This window comes from Bufo gargarizans, chromosome 8 (assembly GCF_014858855.1).
Source record: "Bufo gargarizans isolate SCDJY-AF-19 chromosome 8, ASM1485885v1, whole genome shotgun sequence".
NCBI lineage: Eukaryota > Metazoa > Chordata > Amphibia > Anura > Bufonidae > Bufo > Bufo gargarizans.
In genome coordinates, this window is record NC_058087.1 from 177085812 (window position 1) to 177105152 (window position 19341).

At 45.4% G+C, this 19341-nt stretch overlaps 1 protein-coding gene across 2 annotated transcripts; it reads left to right on the forward strand.

Annotated features, from left to right (window-relative positions):
- The first annotated feature begins 68 nt into the window (after positions 1 to 68).
- Positions 69 to 16945, forward strand: EARS2 (glutamyl-tRNA synthetase 2, mitochondrial). 2 transcript variants are annotated; one of them, XR_006391076.1, is made up of 9 exons: positions 69 to 248; positions 1727 to 1882; positions 3208 to 3397; positions 4868 to 5340; positions 7019 to 7127; positions 7345 to 7483; positions 8392 to 8497; positions 9178 to 9313; positions 16710 to 16864. XR_006391076.1 is itself a non-coding variant. In XM_044303768.1 (9 exons), exons 1-9 carry the CDS (start codon positions 137 to 139, stop codon positions 16791 to 16793), a joined length of 1530 nt encoding a protein of 509 aa, XP_044159703.1. In that variant the 5' UTR covers positions 70 to 136; the 3' UTR covers positions 16794 to 16945. The 2 variants fall into 2 exon arrangements, 1 of the variants encoding a protein (XP_044159703.1); XM_044303768.1 differs by having other exon boundaries at positions 70 to 248; positions 8392 to 8522; positions 16710 to 16945.
- Positions 16946 to 19341: the final 2396 nt, after the last annotated feature.

Sequence of the window (19341 nt, forward strand, 5' to 3'; positions counted from 1 at the left end):
AGACTATGGTAATAGACTATAGCCAGGAACTCCGGTATAATGGCGCCTGTCATGAAGACATTTCAGGAACCTGGTTTGTGAATGCAGGACAGTGGCCGGTGGAAGACAACTTTTGACAAGGGCAACATCTGGGGAGATGAGGCTGCTGTTAGGCAGGGTTCTCCTCTCAGCAGCCCGTCAGGGGACCAGGGGGTGTACTGGAGGGCCAGATAAGGAAATTCGGGTGCGATTTGCTCCGAGCCCCACAGGTAAATTTGAACTGCTGGACACAACCCAACTCTGCTATGTCAGAACAGCTCAGGCTGTACCATAAGTCACCTCTGATCAACCTATTGCTCGTGACATCTGCCCCCTCCACTACCTGGGAGCAATATGACTGCAGGGTCAGACTACACACACCTTGTATGTAGTCTGTAACCATGGAAACACATAGCTCTGCATGGGAGCTGTATACACAAAACGGTAGGGCAATTATTATTATTTTTTTTACTTCTTCCTGCACTGCGCCATATATTTATGGTCCAGGCGGGTGGTAGTACAGTCACAGCGCCATAAATGTTCGACGCGATGGCAACCAGGGGCCTAACACAGACCCCAAGGTGTGTCACGGACGTGGTGAAGACCCATGCATAGTCCTCTTACCTGGCCCTGGAGAGGCTGGCAGGAGGAGCAAGGGTGCACAGAGGCAGTTGTGTCCACCCTCGTTGCACTTGACTGCTCATTTGTATATGGATTGAGAGTACTTTTTTTTCTCCAGAACGAAGCAAAGGATCGCAAAGTGAAATATATCATTACAGTGAGCTGCAGCTAGCCCCACAAGACTCCCTGCCTGGTGTAACAGGGAATTTCCTGGTGACAGATTCCCTTTAAAGTGTAACTGTCATTCATTTTTTTTATTTTTTTTTGTAATATGTAGAGGCAGTAATGTTGATCATTTTTGTAATATACTTTAATTACTGAAAACGTACATTTCTTCTAGAAAAACGTCTCTAAAGTGGCCCATTTTGAGCCTTAGCAACGCTCCTCTGTCTTCTGTTTACATAATTGTGGAGACGCGCTCAACACTGACTGTGTTATGTAAACACAGTCAGTGGCGGACCCATTCATTTCTATGGGGCAGCACGATGTGCTGCCCGGATACGGAATTGCGGACCACAATTCCGTTCCCCAAAAAAATAGAACATATTCTATTAGTGCCGGCGATGTGCGGTCCGCAAAATGCGGAACGCACATTGCCAGTGTCCATGTTTTGCGGATCTGTGGATCCGCAAAACACGTTACGGACGTGTGAATGGAGCCTAAGGCTCAAAATGGGCCACTTTAGAGCCGTTTTTCTAGAAAAATGATCAACATCTCTGCCTCTACATATTACACAAATAAAAAATTAAAAAAGAATAGCAGTTACACTCAAAGAACTTGCGCACACGTCCACGATCGGCCCAGGAAAGACTCTCCATGTGTCGGCCACATCTCCCAGGCCGACAGCGACCCCTGACCCGGACTGACGGTATTACAGTAATTTATGATACAGCCAGTCTCTGTCTGATGGCGGGGACATTGCCGTGTACTGATGTGATGCAGTACAGTACAGTACAATACCCCCACCATCTGATATGAACGGACTGTATCATAATTTACTCTGATATGGTCAGTTCGGGTCAGGGAAGCCGCGGCCGGCACATGGACCCAAAGAGTTTTGCTGATCCCCCATCTCGTGTCTCCTTAGGTTTTCTACACCTGGGTGGTCTGCGCACTGCACTCTACAATTACCTTTTTGCTAAGCAACATGGAGGAGCTTTTATTCTGCGCCTTGAAGACACAGATAGAAGCCGCTTGGTTCCAGGAGCGGCGGATGGCATAGAAGATATGTTGGAGTGGGCAGGTAGACCCTCACGTTTCAACCTTTTTATGTAAAAAAAATATATATATATATATTGGACCCTCAAGATACATTATTTTCAGCATACAGCGATTTTTTCCTGGGATATTGCAAGGTAAAACTAGACATACATGGCCCTTTCTCTGGTAAAACGCCTGTAGTGGTTGTTTATTAGCTCCTCTTTACAGTACAGTGCGGTACTACATGTCCCATACTGCCCTCGATCTGTGCCAGGATGAGCTGCTCCTTTGGACACCAGGTGAGGGTGTTTTTTCCTATTTTTCCTGGCACAATGTGTACTATACAGGACCCTGAAGAAGCTCCTGTGCTCATCCTAGAAAGTGCTTTACAGCTTCCGGCAGCCGTTCCTGACTGTTCTATGGAAGAACTTTCTTCACCTATCTTAGTTATCTGCTTACTTTTCTTAAATCTTCATTTCTCTTATCTCAGGATGACATTTTGGGGCTTTGGAACCAATTAGTAGTTTTCCATAGAGTTAAGAACTCAAGTTATACGCTGGGTTCACACCTGAGCGTTCTGAAAGGAGCACTCTGTATGCGCGATTGTACCAGCGTTTGCAATCGCGCACACAGAGACAAGCGAACGCCGATTGTCGCGCGTTCCCGAGAGTCTATGTACGGGAACGCGCGACAAGACGCCCCAAAGAAGCTCATGTACTTCTTGGGGCGTCGGGCGTTTTAAAGCGCGATCGTACGCTCTGTAAAACGCCCAGGTCAGAACCATTCCCATAGGGAATCATTGGTTTCTCCTTGTTGAGCGTTTTACAGCGCGTAGGAACGTGCTGTAAAACGCTCAGGTGTGAACCCAGCCATAGTGTTTTCAACATGGCATCCCAGAATTAAGGGGTTTTCCGTCATTTTACTTCTTAAAGGGAACCTGTCACCTGGATTTTGGGTATAGAGCTGAGGACATGGGTTGCGAGATGGCCGCTAGCACATCCACAATACCCAGTCCCCATAGCTCTGTGTGCTTTTATTGTGTGAAAAAAACCGATTTGATACATATGCAAATTAACCTGAAATAAGTCCTGTCCCTGACTCATCTCACGTACAGGACTCATCTCAGGTTAATTTGTGTATCTATCAAATCGTTTTTTTTACACAATAAAAGCACACAGAGCTATGGGGACTGGGTATTGCAGATGTGCTAGCAACCCATGTTCTCAGCTCTATACACAAAATCCAGGTGACAGGTTCCCTTTAAAAGTCTCGGAGAACCCCTTTAATATTGTAACTTGAGGGACCACTGTATATACAATCTTGGAGAAGATGTGGCTCACACTTGCACTGTAAATTTCTTCTCTCCAGGGATCCCACCAGATGAGAGTCCCCGGCGAGGAGGTCCTTACGGACCCTATGAACAGTCACAGCGGCTGAACTTATACCATGAGGTGGCGCAAGCGTTGATGGAAAGCGAAGCGGCTTACCGCTGCTTCTGTACTCCGCAGAGACTGGAGCTGATCAAGAAAGAAGCGCTGAGGAGTAGACAGACACCCCGGTAAGATGGTGCTCTGTCTCCCAGAGCTCTGCCAGAACTTGCAGATGGTGTGCTCGACCATGGAAATCTAGTTACATTTTTTTTTTTATCTGTTTCCAGGAAAGCTGGGTGCCACCAAATGTGGCTGTCACTGCAACTTCAACAAGGGGTTGTAGCACTGTATTACCAAACTCTTGAATGGCACTGCTGCCTAGTTGTATGGTGTTCTTTTGCCATGCATATGCTTGGGTAAGCTGGGTGTCACCCCCTGTGGCAGCTATACTGAGTATCACCCAGCTTTCCTCTTGAACAGATACAACTTAAAGGGGTTGGTCCACAAACAACATTAATCATCTATCCACAGGACGGGTGATAAATGTATGATTTTCAGAGGTATGACTGCTGCCCTGGCGTCTGTCATGAACCAAACATGAATGCTCAGTTCACTTTTGTGGGAGGTAATTAAGTGCTATACTTGGAAGTCCCAGTCCTCGTGTGCACTACCGCTCCATCGACACAAGGGACTGTGGGACCCCTGTTATCATGATCGGTGGGGAACCCAGCGATCGGACCCCTTCAGTCGTACATTTATCACCCCTTTAATGGCATATATCTAGTGTTTGGTTCCTTGTTCACAACAGCTGAGACAGTTAAAGGGGCATTACAATCAGAGTTCACCATAAGTGCCCAAATCCTATGAGTCCCTCCTGTGGGACCCTCACCTACGGGGAGAATGGGGGACGCTGACCTACCTTCAGTGATCTCAGAGTGCTGCATTCTCCAGACACTTCACTTGGAGAGGTGTCCAGGCTCCGGAGAAATCCCGTTGCAGCAGCATTGTCAGCAGGCATCTCGGGTGGTTTGGAACATCCTACCTGTAGTGCTGTGTGTGCTGTTTCCAGACATGACCTGTGACATTGCACCCATTCACCTAAATGCTGCAGTGGATGATACTTTTCAATGTACTCACAAATCTCCTAGTGCTGCTGCCCGCTGCTGCCCACTGCTTCCCCCACTGCCGCTCCTCCAGGTTGTGGCAACCTGTCCAGTAAGACCTCACTTGACCATAGAAGCCAGTCAGACAGTGTGACTTTGCACTTTTTTATTTTTTTTCCTCAACGTCCTACACAGTAAAGGGGATTTCCAGAATCTACTGAGGTCTTGGAAAACCCCTTTAAATGACAACTTGACATCACCTCACGCTCCAAATGTCACAGGCAGTTCGGCTGGGAAGCAGCCATGCCAATTGAATGTGGCACTCTTTGCAGGGGCTATCTACCCTGTGCCCCCAATGCCAGGGGTCAGCAACTTCCAGCACTCCAGCTGGGGTGAAACTACGGCTCCCAACATGCGCACTACCTTGGCTGTTCTCAGAAATATATAGAGCATGCTGGGTTTTGTAGTCTCACAACCGCTGGAGTTTCGGAGGTTGCTGATACCTGCCTTTGCAGTTAACCGCTTTATTTCCGTTTAACTTTTTCTTTCCTAAAGCTACGACAATCGCTGCAGACATCTTACCTCAAGCCAAGTGCAGGAAAAACTGTCAAAGAATTTGCCTTTTGTGGTCCGGTTCCAGTTGCCAGGTGGGGCTCATTCCTTCCAGGACTTGGTCTATGGCTGGACACACCACGATGTGGCGAGCGTGGAAGGAGACCCAGTGATCTTGAAGCAGGACGGCTTTCCCACTTATCACTTGGCTAATGTGGTGGATGACTACAAAATGGCTGTGAGCCACGTCCTGAGGGGAGAAGAGTGGCTGATCTCTACGACCAAACACCTGCTCCTGTACCGTGCCTTGGGCTGGCAACCTCCAGCATATGCTCACCTCCCGCTCCTGCTCAACAAAGATGGCAGCAAACTTTCCAAACGACAGGGGGATATATTTATCCAGCACTTTGCGCAGAGAGGATACCTGCCGGATGCCCTGCTGGACATTATAACGAACTGCGGATCAGGATTCGCTGGTAAAGATGGAGAGCGAGACTTGTCCGTATGAGAAGAGTAGGGAGAATAAATAGTCAAGGGGTGAAGTGACTACATGCAAAGCCAGGGTAATCTTATTAACAAACATTTATCATGTATCCACAGGATCTGTGATAAGTGTATGATCCCTGGGTCCCCCACCAATCACAAGAACAGGGATTCCGAGCCTGCCATGTGAATGGCGCGGTGGTGCACATACATGTCCACCGCTCTCTGTAGATCTATGGTACTGTAGAGTGCTGCACTCTGCTATCTCCGACAGTCCCACATTGTGGTCACACATGCTCCATTCACATTATGGACACATGGCCTGTTTCTGTGATCGTGGGGGAACCAGTGGTTGGATATCGCCTATGTGATAAATGTTGCTAATAAACCCCTTTAAAGAGGTCCTGACGCCTCTCCTGACATGGCTGTTTTAATAGCTACATGCATTCCCCATGTAATAACAGTTCTGGAGCATCTATTCTTATGGCTCTGTGTTTTGCCATCACTTTATTATTCCTGCTAGAAGTTATGAATAAATTGCTAGCAGTCTGCAGTAAGGGTACAGAGGGGCGGTAACCAGTAGGGGGTGTGTCCCTGCACAGTCTGACAATGGCAGCACTGACTGGTTAGACCCCCCGCCCCCTCCAAACTGGTTACCGCCCCTCTGTACCCTTACTGCAGACTGCTAGAAATGTATTCATGGCTTCTAGTAGAAATAATAAAGGAATGGCGCAACATGGAGTCATAAAAATAGATGCTTCACGACATGGGGAATGCATGGAGCTATTAAAATAGGCATGTTAGGAGCGGTGAAAAGTCCTCTTTAATGAAGACCATAAACGCCTAATTATACAATATAGCGGTTTCGTAGTTGTCAGTAGTCTAGTTGTAGAGTATATTCACTCCTTTCACTTACACTGGGGACGGACTGCGCATGCGCTAGTTCTATCGGTCCCCAGTGTAAGTGAATGGAGGCCACAGATGGACAGAACCCTCCATCGGCATGCCTTCATGTAAGGCTACTTTCACACAGGCGTTTCTGGGTCCGCTTGTGAGATCCGTTTCAGGGCTCTCACAAGCTGCCCAAAACGGATCAGTTCAGCCCCAATACATTCTGAATGGATAATGATCCGTTCAGAATGCATCAATTTAGCTGCATTTAGTCTCTGTTGCGTTTTTTAGGCGTCACTAAAACGCTGCTTGCGTGTTTTGGTGTCCGTCTGACCGTGCGGAGCCAAACGGATCCGTCCTGACTTACAGTGTAAGTCAATGGGGACGGATACTTTTTTCACTGACACAATATGGTGCAATTGAAAACGGATCCGTCCCCCATTGACTTTCAATGTAAGTCAAGACGGATCCGTTTCGACTTAGACATTTTTTTAAATGAATAATGCAAACTGATCCATTGTGAACGAATACAAGCGCTTGCATTATCGGCGCGGATCCGTCTGTGCAGATACAAGATGGATCCGCACCGAACGCCAGTGTGAAAGTAGCCTAAACATTCAGACCTCGGTGGCTATAGTTTAATAAGGCTTATTACTAGCTGCATGCATGTGCTATTCCCAGCCCATGTGCTGCCAGTAATAGATAATTGCCATCTCCTTTAAATGGTCAGATTTTAATTGCACTGTGCAAAACTTAGCATTTGTTCTTCTTCCCGTCCAGGAAATCAGATCGGCAGAACTCTCCCCGCACTAATTCAGCAGTACAACCTGCAAAGCACCAGCACTCATTCTGCCCTCCTGGATCTGGAGAAACTTCCAGACTTCAACAGGTAAGTGTACACAGACTATTCACTAGATCAGAGATCAGCAACCTCCTTCACTCCAGCTGCTGTGGAACTACAACTCCCTGCATGCACATTTACTCGGCTGTTCTTGTAACTCCCATAGAGATGAAAGGAGGATTCTGGAGTGCCGGAGGTTGCTGATCCCTGCATTAGATAGGATCCCTTTTACTGCAGGAGCTTTAATATCTCCAATTCCTTGTAGGGTTCACCTCACGCGGTGGATTGAGGGTGCTGACACCCGGGCACAGTTGGTGGCACAGCTGCAGACGCTTCTGCAAGAGAAGCACAAGGATCTGACATTTGATAAAGAGTATATTGAGAGGATACTGGTGCTGAGGAAGGTATGTGGACTCTCAAATCATTGTATGGTATTCAGTTTCTTACTGTATGGGCTCATTCACACGACCAGATGAAGGAGTCCGCATCCGGTGCGGACCTATTCATTTCAATGGGGCTGCAAAAGATGCGGGCAGCACACCGCGTGCTGTCCGCATCCGTAGTTCGGTCCCGCAAAAATATAGTGCATGCTCTATTCTTGTCCACAGAATAGCCATTTTCTATGATAGCGGTGGCCATGTGTGGTCCGCAAATTGTTGGAACGCATACGGGCCAGTATCTGTGATTGCCGGCTCCGCAAAACACTACAGTCGTGTGAATGTAGCCTATATCTGCAGTGCCGTTCTTGTAATCCGGTATCTCCAGAACGTCCGATAATTCAGACCTGTAGTTATTGTGGTCAAGGCTGAGCAGCGAGAACCAGTTAGGAAACAACCAGTCGCATCTTATACGTTTAATTCCCGAAAATGTTACATTTCCATGGCTGGCTGATAATTTAGAATATCAGGTACCTAAAGTATGGTGCTGTAGATGAAATGTATGTAATTCTTGGACTCTGCAGTATGGTGACCATTTCATAACTGGGGGGCCTGGGCAGTGAGTGGGTCTCATATGAAGAAGATACATTTCTCTTGTGAGCACCTTGCGTCTTTGGCTCACATCAGCGTATATCTCGACTTCGGAAAAATGGCTGTCCTTTACAGTCTACGGTCTATTTGTGCCTCCTCCTGGAGAGGCTGAGAGAAGCCTCCTGTTTGGCAGCACCTTTGGAGCACTTGGCCATAGCAAGCAATGGAAATGGACACCGACTTGTTGCTTTGGCCAATTTTTCTTTTGCGTCGCTTTTGACAATCTGCCCTGATCACTAGTTCATGCTGTTCTAAGGAATCTTTTCTGCCTTTTTATCTCCCAGGGGCATTTGAACCTGCTGACAGATCTACTGTCTCCAGATTACTCGTATCTGTGGGTCCGACCCTTCGTGCAGCTGGAAGATCTGAATCGCCTTTCAAGCGAAGCCAGTGAGATTGGGCGTCTGGTTGTGCAGTGTGTATTACTTTTAGCGTTCAGTTTGGTTTTAAAGGGGTTGTACCATGTTATTCGCCCACCTTATTAACTGATCAGTGGGAATCCGACAGTTGGGACCCCGTTTTCCTGAGAACGGGTGCCCTGTACCTTTGAAAATGAATGAAGCAGCAGGTCAGGCATGTGCCCTGCCACTCCGGTCATTCTCTAGGGGACTGCAAGGGCTGTACTGTGCTATCTTTGGCAGTCCCATAGAGAATGAATATTGTAGGGTTTATCAACCTTCAGCACACCAGCTGCTATCAAACTACAACTCCCAGCATGCACACTTGCTCAGCTGTTCTTGTAACGCCCATAGAAGTGAATGGAGTTGAAATTTCAGAACCGTTGGAGTGCCGTAGGGTGCTGATCGTTGGAACAGAGCAACAGATCATGTGATCAACCTGCGTCTCCATCCGGTTCTCAGGATGAGGGGATGCCAGAGGTCATACCACCACCGATCTGTTAGTTACTCCCTATTCTGTGGATAGAGAACTTCAATACTTGGTACAACCTCAAAAAATGCTACTTGCATAGCAAACCAGCCTTGGGAATTCTTAAAACTTAATAGGGCACCTAGTGACGGGTTGTCTTCTAGATGATGATAGAGAAATCTGTGTTGCTCCTTTATTTTCAGGATTTTGCAGAACAGCCACCATGGCACCAGCCTGGAAGTGTTAAGTAAAGAGCTGAGGAATGACCTGAAGCGGCTGAAAGCCACAAAATATAGCACGTCCATGAAGCTTCTCCGACTGATGCTCAGCGGGCTTGAGGTGCAGTAAAAATCATTGCTGACAGTCACCAATCTATATACATAGAAACATAGAAACATAGAATGTGTCGGCAGATGAGAACCATTTGGCCCATCTAGTCTGCCCAATATATCTGAATCCTATGAATAGTCCCTGGCCCTATCTTATATGAAGGATAGCCTTATGCCTATCCCATGCATGCTTAAACTCCTTCACTGTATTTGCCGCTACCACTTCTGCAGGAAGGCTATTCCATGCATCCACTACTCTCTCAGTAAAGTAATACTTCCTTATATTACTTTTAAACCTTTGCCCCTCTAATTTAAAACTGTGTCCTCTTGTGGTAGTTTTTCTTCTTTTAAATATGCTCTCCTCCTTTACCGAGTTGATTCCCTTTATGTATTTAAAAGTTTCTATCATATCCCCTCGGTCTCTTCTTTCTTCCAAGCTATACATATTAAGGTCTTTTAACCTTTCCTGGTAAGTTTTATCCTGCAATCCATGGACCAGTTTAGTAGCTCTTCTCTGAACTCTCTCTAGAGTATCTATATCCTTCTGGAGATATGGCCTCCAGTACTGCGCACAATACTCCAGGTGAGGTCTCACCAGTGTTGTGTACAGCGGCATAAGCACTTCACTCTTTCTACTGCTTATACCTCTCCCTATACATCCAAGCATTCTGCTGGCATTTCCTGCTGCTCTATTACATTGTCTTCCCACCTTTAAGTCTTCTGAAATAATTACTCCTAAATCCCTTTCCTCAGATACTGAGGTCAGGACTGTGTCAAATATTCTATATTCTGCCCTTGGGTTTTTACGCCCCAGGTGCATTATCTTGCACTTATCCACATTAAATTTCAGTTGCCAGAGTTCTGACCATTCTTCTAGTTTTCCTAAATCCTTTTCCATTTGGCGTTTCCCTCCAGGAACATCAACCCTGTTACATATCTTTGTGTCATCAGCAAAAAGACAAACCTTACCATCGAGGCCTTTTGCAATATCACTTATGAAGATATTAAACAAAATTGGTCCCAGTACAGATCCCTGTGGAAGCCCACTGGTAACATGACCTTGTTTTGAATGTTCTCCATTGACTACAACCCTCAGTTGTCTGTCACTCAGCCACTGCCTAATCCACTCAGCATGGGAGTCCATGCTCAATGACTGCAGTTTATTGATAAGTCTTCTATGTGGGACAGTGTCAAAAGCCTTACTAAAATCTAGATATGCGATGTCTACTGCACCTCCACCGTCTATTATTTTAGTCACCCAGTCAAAAAAATCTATAAGATTTGTTTGACATGATCTCCCTGAAGTAAACCCATGCTGTTTTTCATCTTGCAATCCATGGTATTTTAGATGTTCCACAATCCTATCCTTTAATAGGGTTTCCATTAATTTGCCTACTATTGATGTCAGACTCACTGGTCTATAGTTGCTCGATTCCTCCTTACTACCTTTCTTGTGAATGGGCACGACATTTGCCAATTTCCAATCTTCCGGGACGACTCCTGTTACTAATGATTGGTTAAATAAATCTGTTAACGGTTTTGCCAGCTCACCACTAAGCTCTTTTAATAATTTTGGGTGTATCTCATCAGGCCCCTGTGACTTATTTGTCTTCACTTTAGACAGCAAACTTAGAACATCTTCCTCTGTAAAGACACATGCATCAAACGATTTAATAGTCATCCTTTCTAGTGGAGGTCCTTCTCCTTCTTTTTCTTTTGTAAAAACTGAACAGAAGTATTCATTAAGGCAGTCGGCTAGCCCTTTATTCTCTTCTACATACCTTCCGTCCTTATTTTTAATTTAGTTATTCCTTGTTTTAATTTCCTTTTTTCATTTATATATCTGAAGAATGTCTTATCCCCTTTTTTCATAGACTGAGCTAGTTTTTCTTCTGCCTGCGCTTTAGAAGTTCTTATAACTTGCTTGGCCTCTTTCTGCCTAATCTTGTAGATTTCCTTATCTTCATTGCTCTGGGTTTTTTTATAATTACAAAATGCTAGCTTTTTATTTTTAATGATTTGGGCCACTTCTGCTGAGTACCACAGTGGTCTCTTCCTTTTTTTGCTTTTACTGACAAGTCTAATGCAATTTTCTGTTGCCTTCAATAATGCACCTTTTAAGTAGTCCCATTTCTCCTGGACTCCATGTAATCCGTTCCAGTCTGATAAGGACTCATTTATGACTAATTTCATTTTTGAAAAGTCTGTTTTTCTAAAATCTAAAACTTTTGTTTTTGTGTGGTGGGACTCTTTCACAGTTCTTATATTAAACCACACTGACTGGTGATCACTAGATCCCAAGGTTTCGCCGACAATGACATCATATACCGAATCCCCATTTGTGAATATCAAATCCAAAATGGCCTCCCTCCGGGTTGGCTCCTCAACCATTTGTTGTAGGGATAACCCCAGTAGGGAATTTAGAATATCTGTACTCCTGGTAGAACTTGCTATTTTGGTTTTCCAGTTTATATCTGGAAGATTGAAATCTCCCATAATGATAACTTCTCCTTTCATTGTCATTTTAGCTATTTCTTCAACTAGTAGATCATCTAGTTCTTTAACTTGATCAGGTGGTCTATATATCACACCTACACGAGTTACTGCATGATTAGCAAACTGCAACGTAACCCAAACTGACTCTATGTTGGCCTCACCAACTTGTATTAGGTTAGATTTAATGCTATCTTTCACATACAGGGCCACTCCTCCTCCTTTCTTGCCTTCTCTGTCTCTTCTGTATAAAGAGTACCCCGGTATGGTTATGTCCCAGTCATTTCTTTCATCAAACCATGTCTCCGTAACAGCCACTAAATCTACATTCTCAGATGCCATTATTGACCCAAGTTCATTGATTTTTTTACCTAAACTGCGAGCATTTGTAGAGAGGACTCGGAGCTTATTTCTTACCCTCTGTGCTTCTGACCTGTTCTGGCATTGTTTCGGGGGGCAATTGGACTCTTTTATTTTCACTCTTTTGCCCCCCCTTCCTAGTTTAAATACTCTTTCGCAAATTCTTGGAGTTGTTCACTAAGTACATTTGTTCCTTTGAGAGAAAGATGCAAACCATCTTTTTTGTACAGTTCCTTTCTATTCCAAGTAGAGCTATTATGAGAAACAAAGCCAAATCCTTGCTCTTGACACCATTTACCAAGCCATGTGTTGAACTCCTTTATGCGCCTCTGCCTATCATTCTGAACATTATGCACAGGCAGAACTTCAGAAAATGAAATGGTGGATGCAAAATCCTGTACGTCATTACCAAGTGTGATAAAAGATTTTTTCACCTCTGACACTTCATTGCAAGCCAGGTCATTTGTCCCTAGATGGACAAGAACATCCACGTCCCCTTCCTGCTTTGCTTGCTTAACAATATTAATAATACGTCTTCTATCTCTTCTAGCAGTAGCCCCAGGGAGACATCTCACAAAACCATTTTCTTTAAGCTCCACACTTCTTATGATTGAATCACCCAGCAACAGCTGCTTCCTTTGAGACTTCACTTTATCTTTTTTGTCCTTGGCTGCAGTCTTGCATACATTAGACATAGGAGTCGATGGTTTCTCACCCTCTGTGCTTGAGTCCATATCCATGTTGTCCTTACATTCTGAGAGTGCTGCAAATGAATTTTGGAGAATCACCGACTGTGGGACATGTCTTCTATCCACCACTCTAAGTCTTCCAGAACCTACAGTAACCCATCTGCCATTTCTGGGGGTCCTCTGTGGCAGTGGCATTGCAGCAGTCCTAGCTAGAGTTTGTTTAACAGATAATTTAAATATCTCAGATTTCAAAAATGCAATTTCCTGCTGCAGTAAGGAGAACTGTCTACAGATCTGACAGCATCCGAATCTCCAAAGAGTGGAACATGAAATAAATGCACAACAATTCCTGCACTGAACCAAGTCTGCCATTTTAAAGAGGAGAAAAAAAAAATTGTCAATTTAAATCAAACAAATCTTACCTTTTTTTTGTATTGTTTCCACCTTCCAGCCTACCTCCTGACTATCTCCTGCAATATCTCTTCACTGTACTTAATGTAGTACTTGAAGGTAGAACTTGCAGCTCTTCTCAAGCAATGGTTAGCAAAAGAACACACAGATGAGCCAGTTGCAAACTCCAAGCCAATCTCTTCAGTCTCCTGCAATATCTCTTCACTGTACTTAATGTAGTACTTGAAGGTAGAACTTGCAGCTAATGAATGAATATACCGCAAATGTCTCACAAATGTCTCATACTCAGAGGGTCGAGTGCTGGAAAACTGTCTCATCGGAAGCGCCCATAGCAGCCAGCCAGCATTTCTCTTTCGCGTTTTAAGTTGACTCAGGTCGCTATTTGCAACACAACCATAATTTTTCTGTAAGACGGTTTTCATACATTTTCTGACCAAGGTGCCCTGGATGTCATTGTCTGGTGAGTGAATCGTAGACAGTCAAGCCCAATGGCAGCCATAATTCAAATTGCATGATGAGAGAGATTTATTATGACTGGCACTTCATACACCAGCCTTAAAGGGTTATTCCTGTCTCATCCAGTCATGGGCGAGATTGAAATACCTCTCGTATGTGGTGGCCAGAGTTACGGAAACGGTCAAGCAGGTTGTCCTAAGCTGCCTCCATAACTCACATAGAAGTGAATGGCTGAGATGAAAACCTGAGGGAAAAGCACCAAGGTTATTAAGAGGCATGCGACTCACCCACCCACTTTTTTCAAGCATAAAGCGGCACGAAATTTTAGCACAAATATGGTGTGCCCCAAACATCAGTAGGATATGCAATTTATGTCTGTTAGGTGCGGGTCCCTCTCCTATCTTTAGAATGGGGTAGGGCTGCAACGATTAATCGATGTAATCGATTATATTCGATAACTGGATTCGTTGTCGACGAATTCAGTTATCGAATAATCGCCGATTCGTTGCTATGCGGGCGGTCGCTGCATCTTTATTTTACCTTTTTACAATGACGCTCCTGTAACAGCCAGGCAGAGCGGACGGCGGCGTAACGTCACTCACTCACGTGACACGCCTGCTCCGCCTCCTTCATTCATGAGGTGGGCGGAGCAGGTGCGTCACGTGAGTGAGTGACGTTGCGCCGCCGTCCGCTCTGCCTGGCTGTTACAGGAGCGTCATTGTAAAAAGGTAAAATAAAGATGCAGTGATTAATCCGACTTATAAGCATCGGGGCCGGGGCTGTTATGGGGAGGGGGGAGGATCTGTCTATGGCACTGCTATGGGGAGGGGGGGTCTGTGTATAGCACTGCTATGGGGAGGGGGGAGGATCTGTCTATGGCACTGCTATGGGAAGGGGGATCTGTGCACTGTTATGAGGAAAGGGATCTGTGCACTGTTATGCCCATAATAGTGCACATATCCCCCTCTCCATAACAGCGCCACCCACAGATCCCCCTCTCCATAACTGCACCGTCCACAGATCCCCCTCTCCATAACTGCGCCGCCCACAGATCCCCCTCTCCATAACTGCGCCGTCCACAGATCCCCCTCTCCATAACTGCGCCGTCCACAGATCCCCCATAAGTGTCGTCCACAGATCCCCCATAAGTGTCGTCCACAGATCCCCCATAAGTGTCGTCCACAGATCCCCCATAAGTGTCGTCCACAGATCCCCCATAAGTGTCGTCCACAGATCCCCCATAAGTGTCGTCCACAGATCCCCCATAAGTGTCGTCCACAGATCCCCCATAAGTGTCGTCCACAGATCCCCCATAAGTGTCGTCCACAGATCCCCCATAAGTGTCGTCCACAGATCCCCCATAAGTGTCGTCCACAGATCCCCCATAAGTGTCGTCCACAGATCCCCCATAAGTGTCGTCCACAGATCCCCCATAAGTGTCGTCCACAGATCCCCCCCATAATAGTGTCGTCCACAGATCCCCCCCATAATAGTGTCGTCCACAGATCCCCCCATAATAGTGTCGTCCACAGAGCCCCCATAATAGTGTCGTCCACAGAGCCCCCATAATAGTGTCGTCCACAGAGCCCCCATAATAGTGTCATCCACAGAGCCCCCATAATAGTGTCGTCCACAGAGCCCCCATAATAATGTCGTCCATAATTTGTTTTAATATGGCCTTTGAACATCATTTTTCAAGTAAGATCATATAAACCTCTCTGTTTTGTAATTTTGTCGTTTTTCCCGATTAATCGTAGAAATTAATCGGCAACTAATCGATTATTCAAATAATCGTTAGCTGCAGCCCTAGAATGGGGTCACGCCGTGGTCACAGTAGCCTCTACATTCACTTCTAATTTAGGAAGTCACATCGCATGTGCAGCTTTCTCTCCAGTCACTCCAGGGTCCCATTCTTGAAATAGGAACAAGTCCCAGAGGTGGGACCCTCACCTATCAGACATTCACGGATCCAACACCATTGACTTGCATTGTGTTTCATGCAGGATCCGTCTTGCTCTGCATCCCATGACGCACTCAAAAACACTGCTAGCACGGGAACGCAACCAATCGGAACAGAATGCATTCTGGTGCATTCAGTTCAGTTTTGTCCCCATTGACAATGAAGGGGACAAAACTGAAGCGCTTTCCTCCGGTATTGAGATCTCAATAACGGAAAGGAAAAGCACACATGTGAAAGTAGCCTTAATGAGGCCTTAGGAAAATCATCTCAACATGTACCGACTTCCTGCAGGGCTCATGCTAAGGGTCCATTCACACGTCCGTTGTTTCTTTCCTGATCTGTTCCGTTTTTTGCGGAACAGATCTGGACCAGATCTGGACCCATTCATTTTCAATGGGTCCTGAAAAAAATCGGACAGCACAATGTCTGATTTTTTTTTTAAGGACCCATTGAAAATGAATGGGTCCAGATCTGGTCCAGATCTGTTCCGCAAAAAATGGAACAGATCAGGAAAGAAACAACGGACGTGTGAATGGACCCTTATACACACTAACCAATCTGGAGACACAGATCTGCAGTGCGAAGACTGAAAACTGTGATAATGAAGGGAAAAAATTACATGAAAGTTCTGACGACCTTTTCTGTTTTCTGTCAAGGGCACTATTGTCATAGAGAACTTGTGGAGATCCAAATCGCCGTTCACACCAATGGTTTACATCCATACCTGGCTTGAACGGCGGCTGCTATGTGTGTATATATCTACATAGATGTTTTCGTGACAAAATTGGTACAGGAAGTCATCAGAATCATTCATTAGTGCATCTTTGAGCTTTGTAATCTGGAGCAATCATATCTCTACATAGAACGTATATAGGAAGATCCGCAGATCTAGCTGCATACACAGAACAGCTGGCGAGCTAAAAAATAAATAAATGTGAAATTCTCTCCATTATTGTGTAATAGTGAATTTGCCAGAAGTGTTGATGTTCTGCTTGTGGATTACAACTCCCATTCTTCCCTCCTTTGTTTTTCTCTAGACAGGGCCAAGTGTTGCTGAGATGATGCTGTCGTTAGGACCCGAGGAGTCAATCATGCGGCTGCAGAAAGCTCTGTCCAGATGACGTTTGGATCCACCTGTCTCTAAAGCTTTTCAGTCATTGCAGAATCAGTGACTAGAACCATTGTACATATGTGCCTTTTTTTTTTTTCTTATTCGGCTGTTAATTTGCATTTGTCTGTATTGTAAAAAAATAAAATAATGTAAATATAAGCATTTAAAAAGCAACTCCTTTTTTTTGTGGAGGGGGGGGGGGGGCTCATTTAGATCTGAACCTGAAGCTGGACATACATGTGCTGTGCTGGGTTTTTCAGCAAATATGACAAAATCTGCTATGGATCTTCTGCATGGAACCTCCACTGCAGATGTGAGCAAAGCTTTATTGTCAAGCCAGTTTACGTTATGTTCCATTTTACGGTGGTCACACTGAGCTGGAACTAGAAATCATGGGAACTATAGTCCTTCACCTTGGTAATCCCATCCACAGCAAGCCCTAGCAAAATAAAAACAACAGTGCTGCACAGAGCTTGGCAACATAGTCAAAATAAGAAGTGACCTTTTTCTGAGCTATGGTGGCATCATCTGGTGAACATTCCACCAACAGGTACTTTTTTATTTTTTATTTTGGCTGCTCTGAGAGCAACCTCCTCTGAGCAGATAACAGTTTGATGTGCCCAAAAGGAGTATGAAGAGCCTCGGGTGGTTGCACCCCACACCTTGTGATAGACAGAGCTCTGCAGTCAGCCCTGTTTCCATAGACTTGCATGCGCACCGGCCTCTCCGTAGTCAGCCGTACTATACGGGTTGCATTGCAGCCACAAATCCCGTCCCTGGCAAGGGTTTAAAGACCTGAAATGACAGCACCATAGATCCCTATGATTCTTCTAGTTCAGGTCATTAGACCCCGTCTGTGTGCATGAGTCCTAAAAGTCACAGTAATGGCAGAGACGGCAGCTTGTAATAGTGGGTAATAAAAAACATTATACTTGCAGGGGTTTTTCTGTTAAGCTTGTCTTATTTGATCTTTCCTATTTGCTAGAGAGGGGGCAACCACTCATTGTACATAACGAGAATAGACCATAAATATAATTAGCTGGATATTTTAGGGCTCTGCCTGCAATATCGGTCCCCCCCATTTATCACTAGACTTACCGTAATTTGGTTGATCTGATTGGCTAGGCTGCTGTTCCAAATCTGCTCTGGTCCCTGCTGCTCTGCACTTCCTATCCGGGCTTGACGAGCTGAAAAAGCCAGGACAGACCCCGCTTAGTCCGTCACTGGCTGAGGCACTAAGGCGAGCCACCTTTAACAAATAGATTGCAGCACCCAAAAATGTGTGCCTTAGCGGTCCCATCAACCAATATTTCCCTGTAGAGATCTCAATAGGCGCTACCTGAAATTACAGCCATTTATATGGTAGGATTATTTTAAACATAATTACATTTTGGATAGACCTGGGTTGCAATATTTGGTATAGAAGTTAGATGGCTACAGAGGGGACTTTCAATGTAAAGTCTGGACGGATCCGTCTGAAGCTACTTTCACACTTAGAATTTTTTCTACAATATAATGCAGACAGATCCGTTCTGAACAGATCCCATCGTCTGCATTATAGGAGCGGATCCGTCTGGGCGGATCCGCTCTGAACGCAAGTGTGAAAGTAGCCTAAAGCTGTTACCATTGCAATGTACAATAAACGACCTTCTTTCCAGCAAGGGTCTTCATTCTTTTTTTCATGTTGTCATTTAGATAAAAAATAACTTGCTTCATCCTTTCTTGCGCAGCCGCAGTATCGCCGACTGCCTGCGCCTGTCCGATCCTACAGCTCCTGAGGGCAACAGCCTCAATAGTGTCACTGGGCCTGCGCCGAGCCCAGTGACGTAATCAGAGCGCTGTTGCCTCAGGAGCTGTAGGATCGGACAGGCAGTTGGCGATACTGCGGCTGCGCGAGATTTCATGTGCAAGAAAGGATGAAGCAAGGTTCGTATGTTGAATAAATTATATGACGTAGCGGAGGGGGCGGCGCCGTTCAGCTCGGCTGTGGGAGGAAATGTATTTATGAGGAGGCGTGCTGGGCTTAAAATTAAGGCCGGCTGGGCACTGCAGGGGGCGTTACTGGGCACTAGAGGAGAGGAATAACGCCCCTCTGGGCACCTTGAAGGTTAATTAGCATAACCCCCCAATTTTTTTTTATCTAAATGACAACATGAAAAAAAAGAAAAAGACCCTTAATATGCTCAAACCTGATGACAGATTCCCTTTAAGAATGCTATTGTTTTCCTTTATTACCATGTTATAAGGGAAAATAATAAAGTGAATAGAACACCGAACCCAAACCTGAACTTCAGTGAAGAAGTCCGGGTTCGGGTACCACATTCAGTTTTTTCTCACGCGCGTGCAAAACGCATTGCACTCGCGCAGAAAAAAATGAACATCTAAACGCAATCGCAGTCGAAACTGACTGCAATTGCGTGCCTACTCGCACGGTTTTCCCGCAATGCACACGCGACGCATCCGGAGCAAATCCGGGACGCCCGTGTCAAAGGGGCCTAATACCTTAATCAGAGACATCTGGAGGAGGACAGAAAATGGCAGCTATTGATGGCCACAGA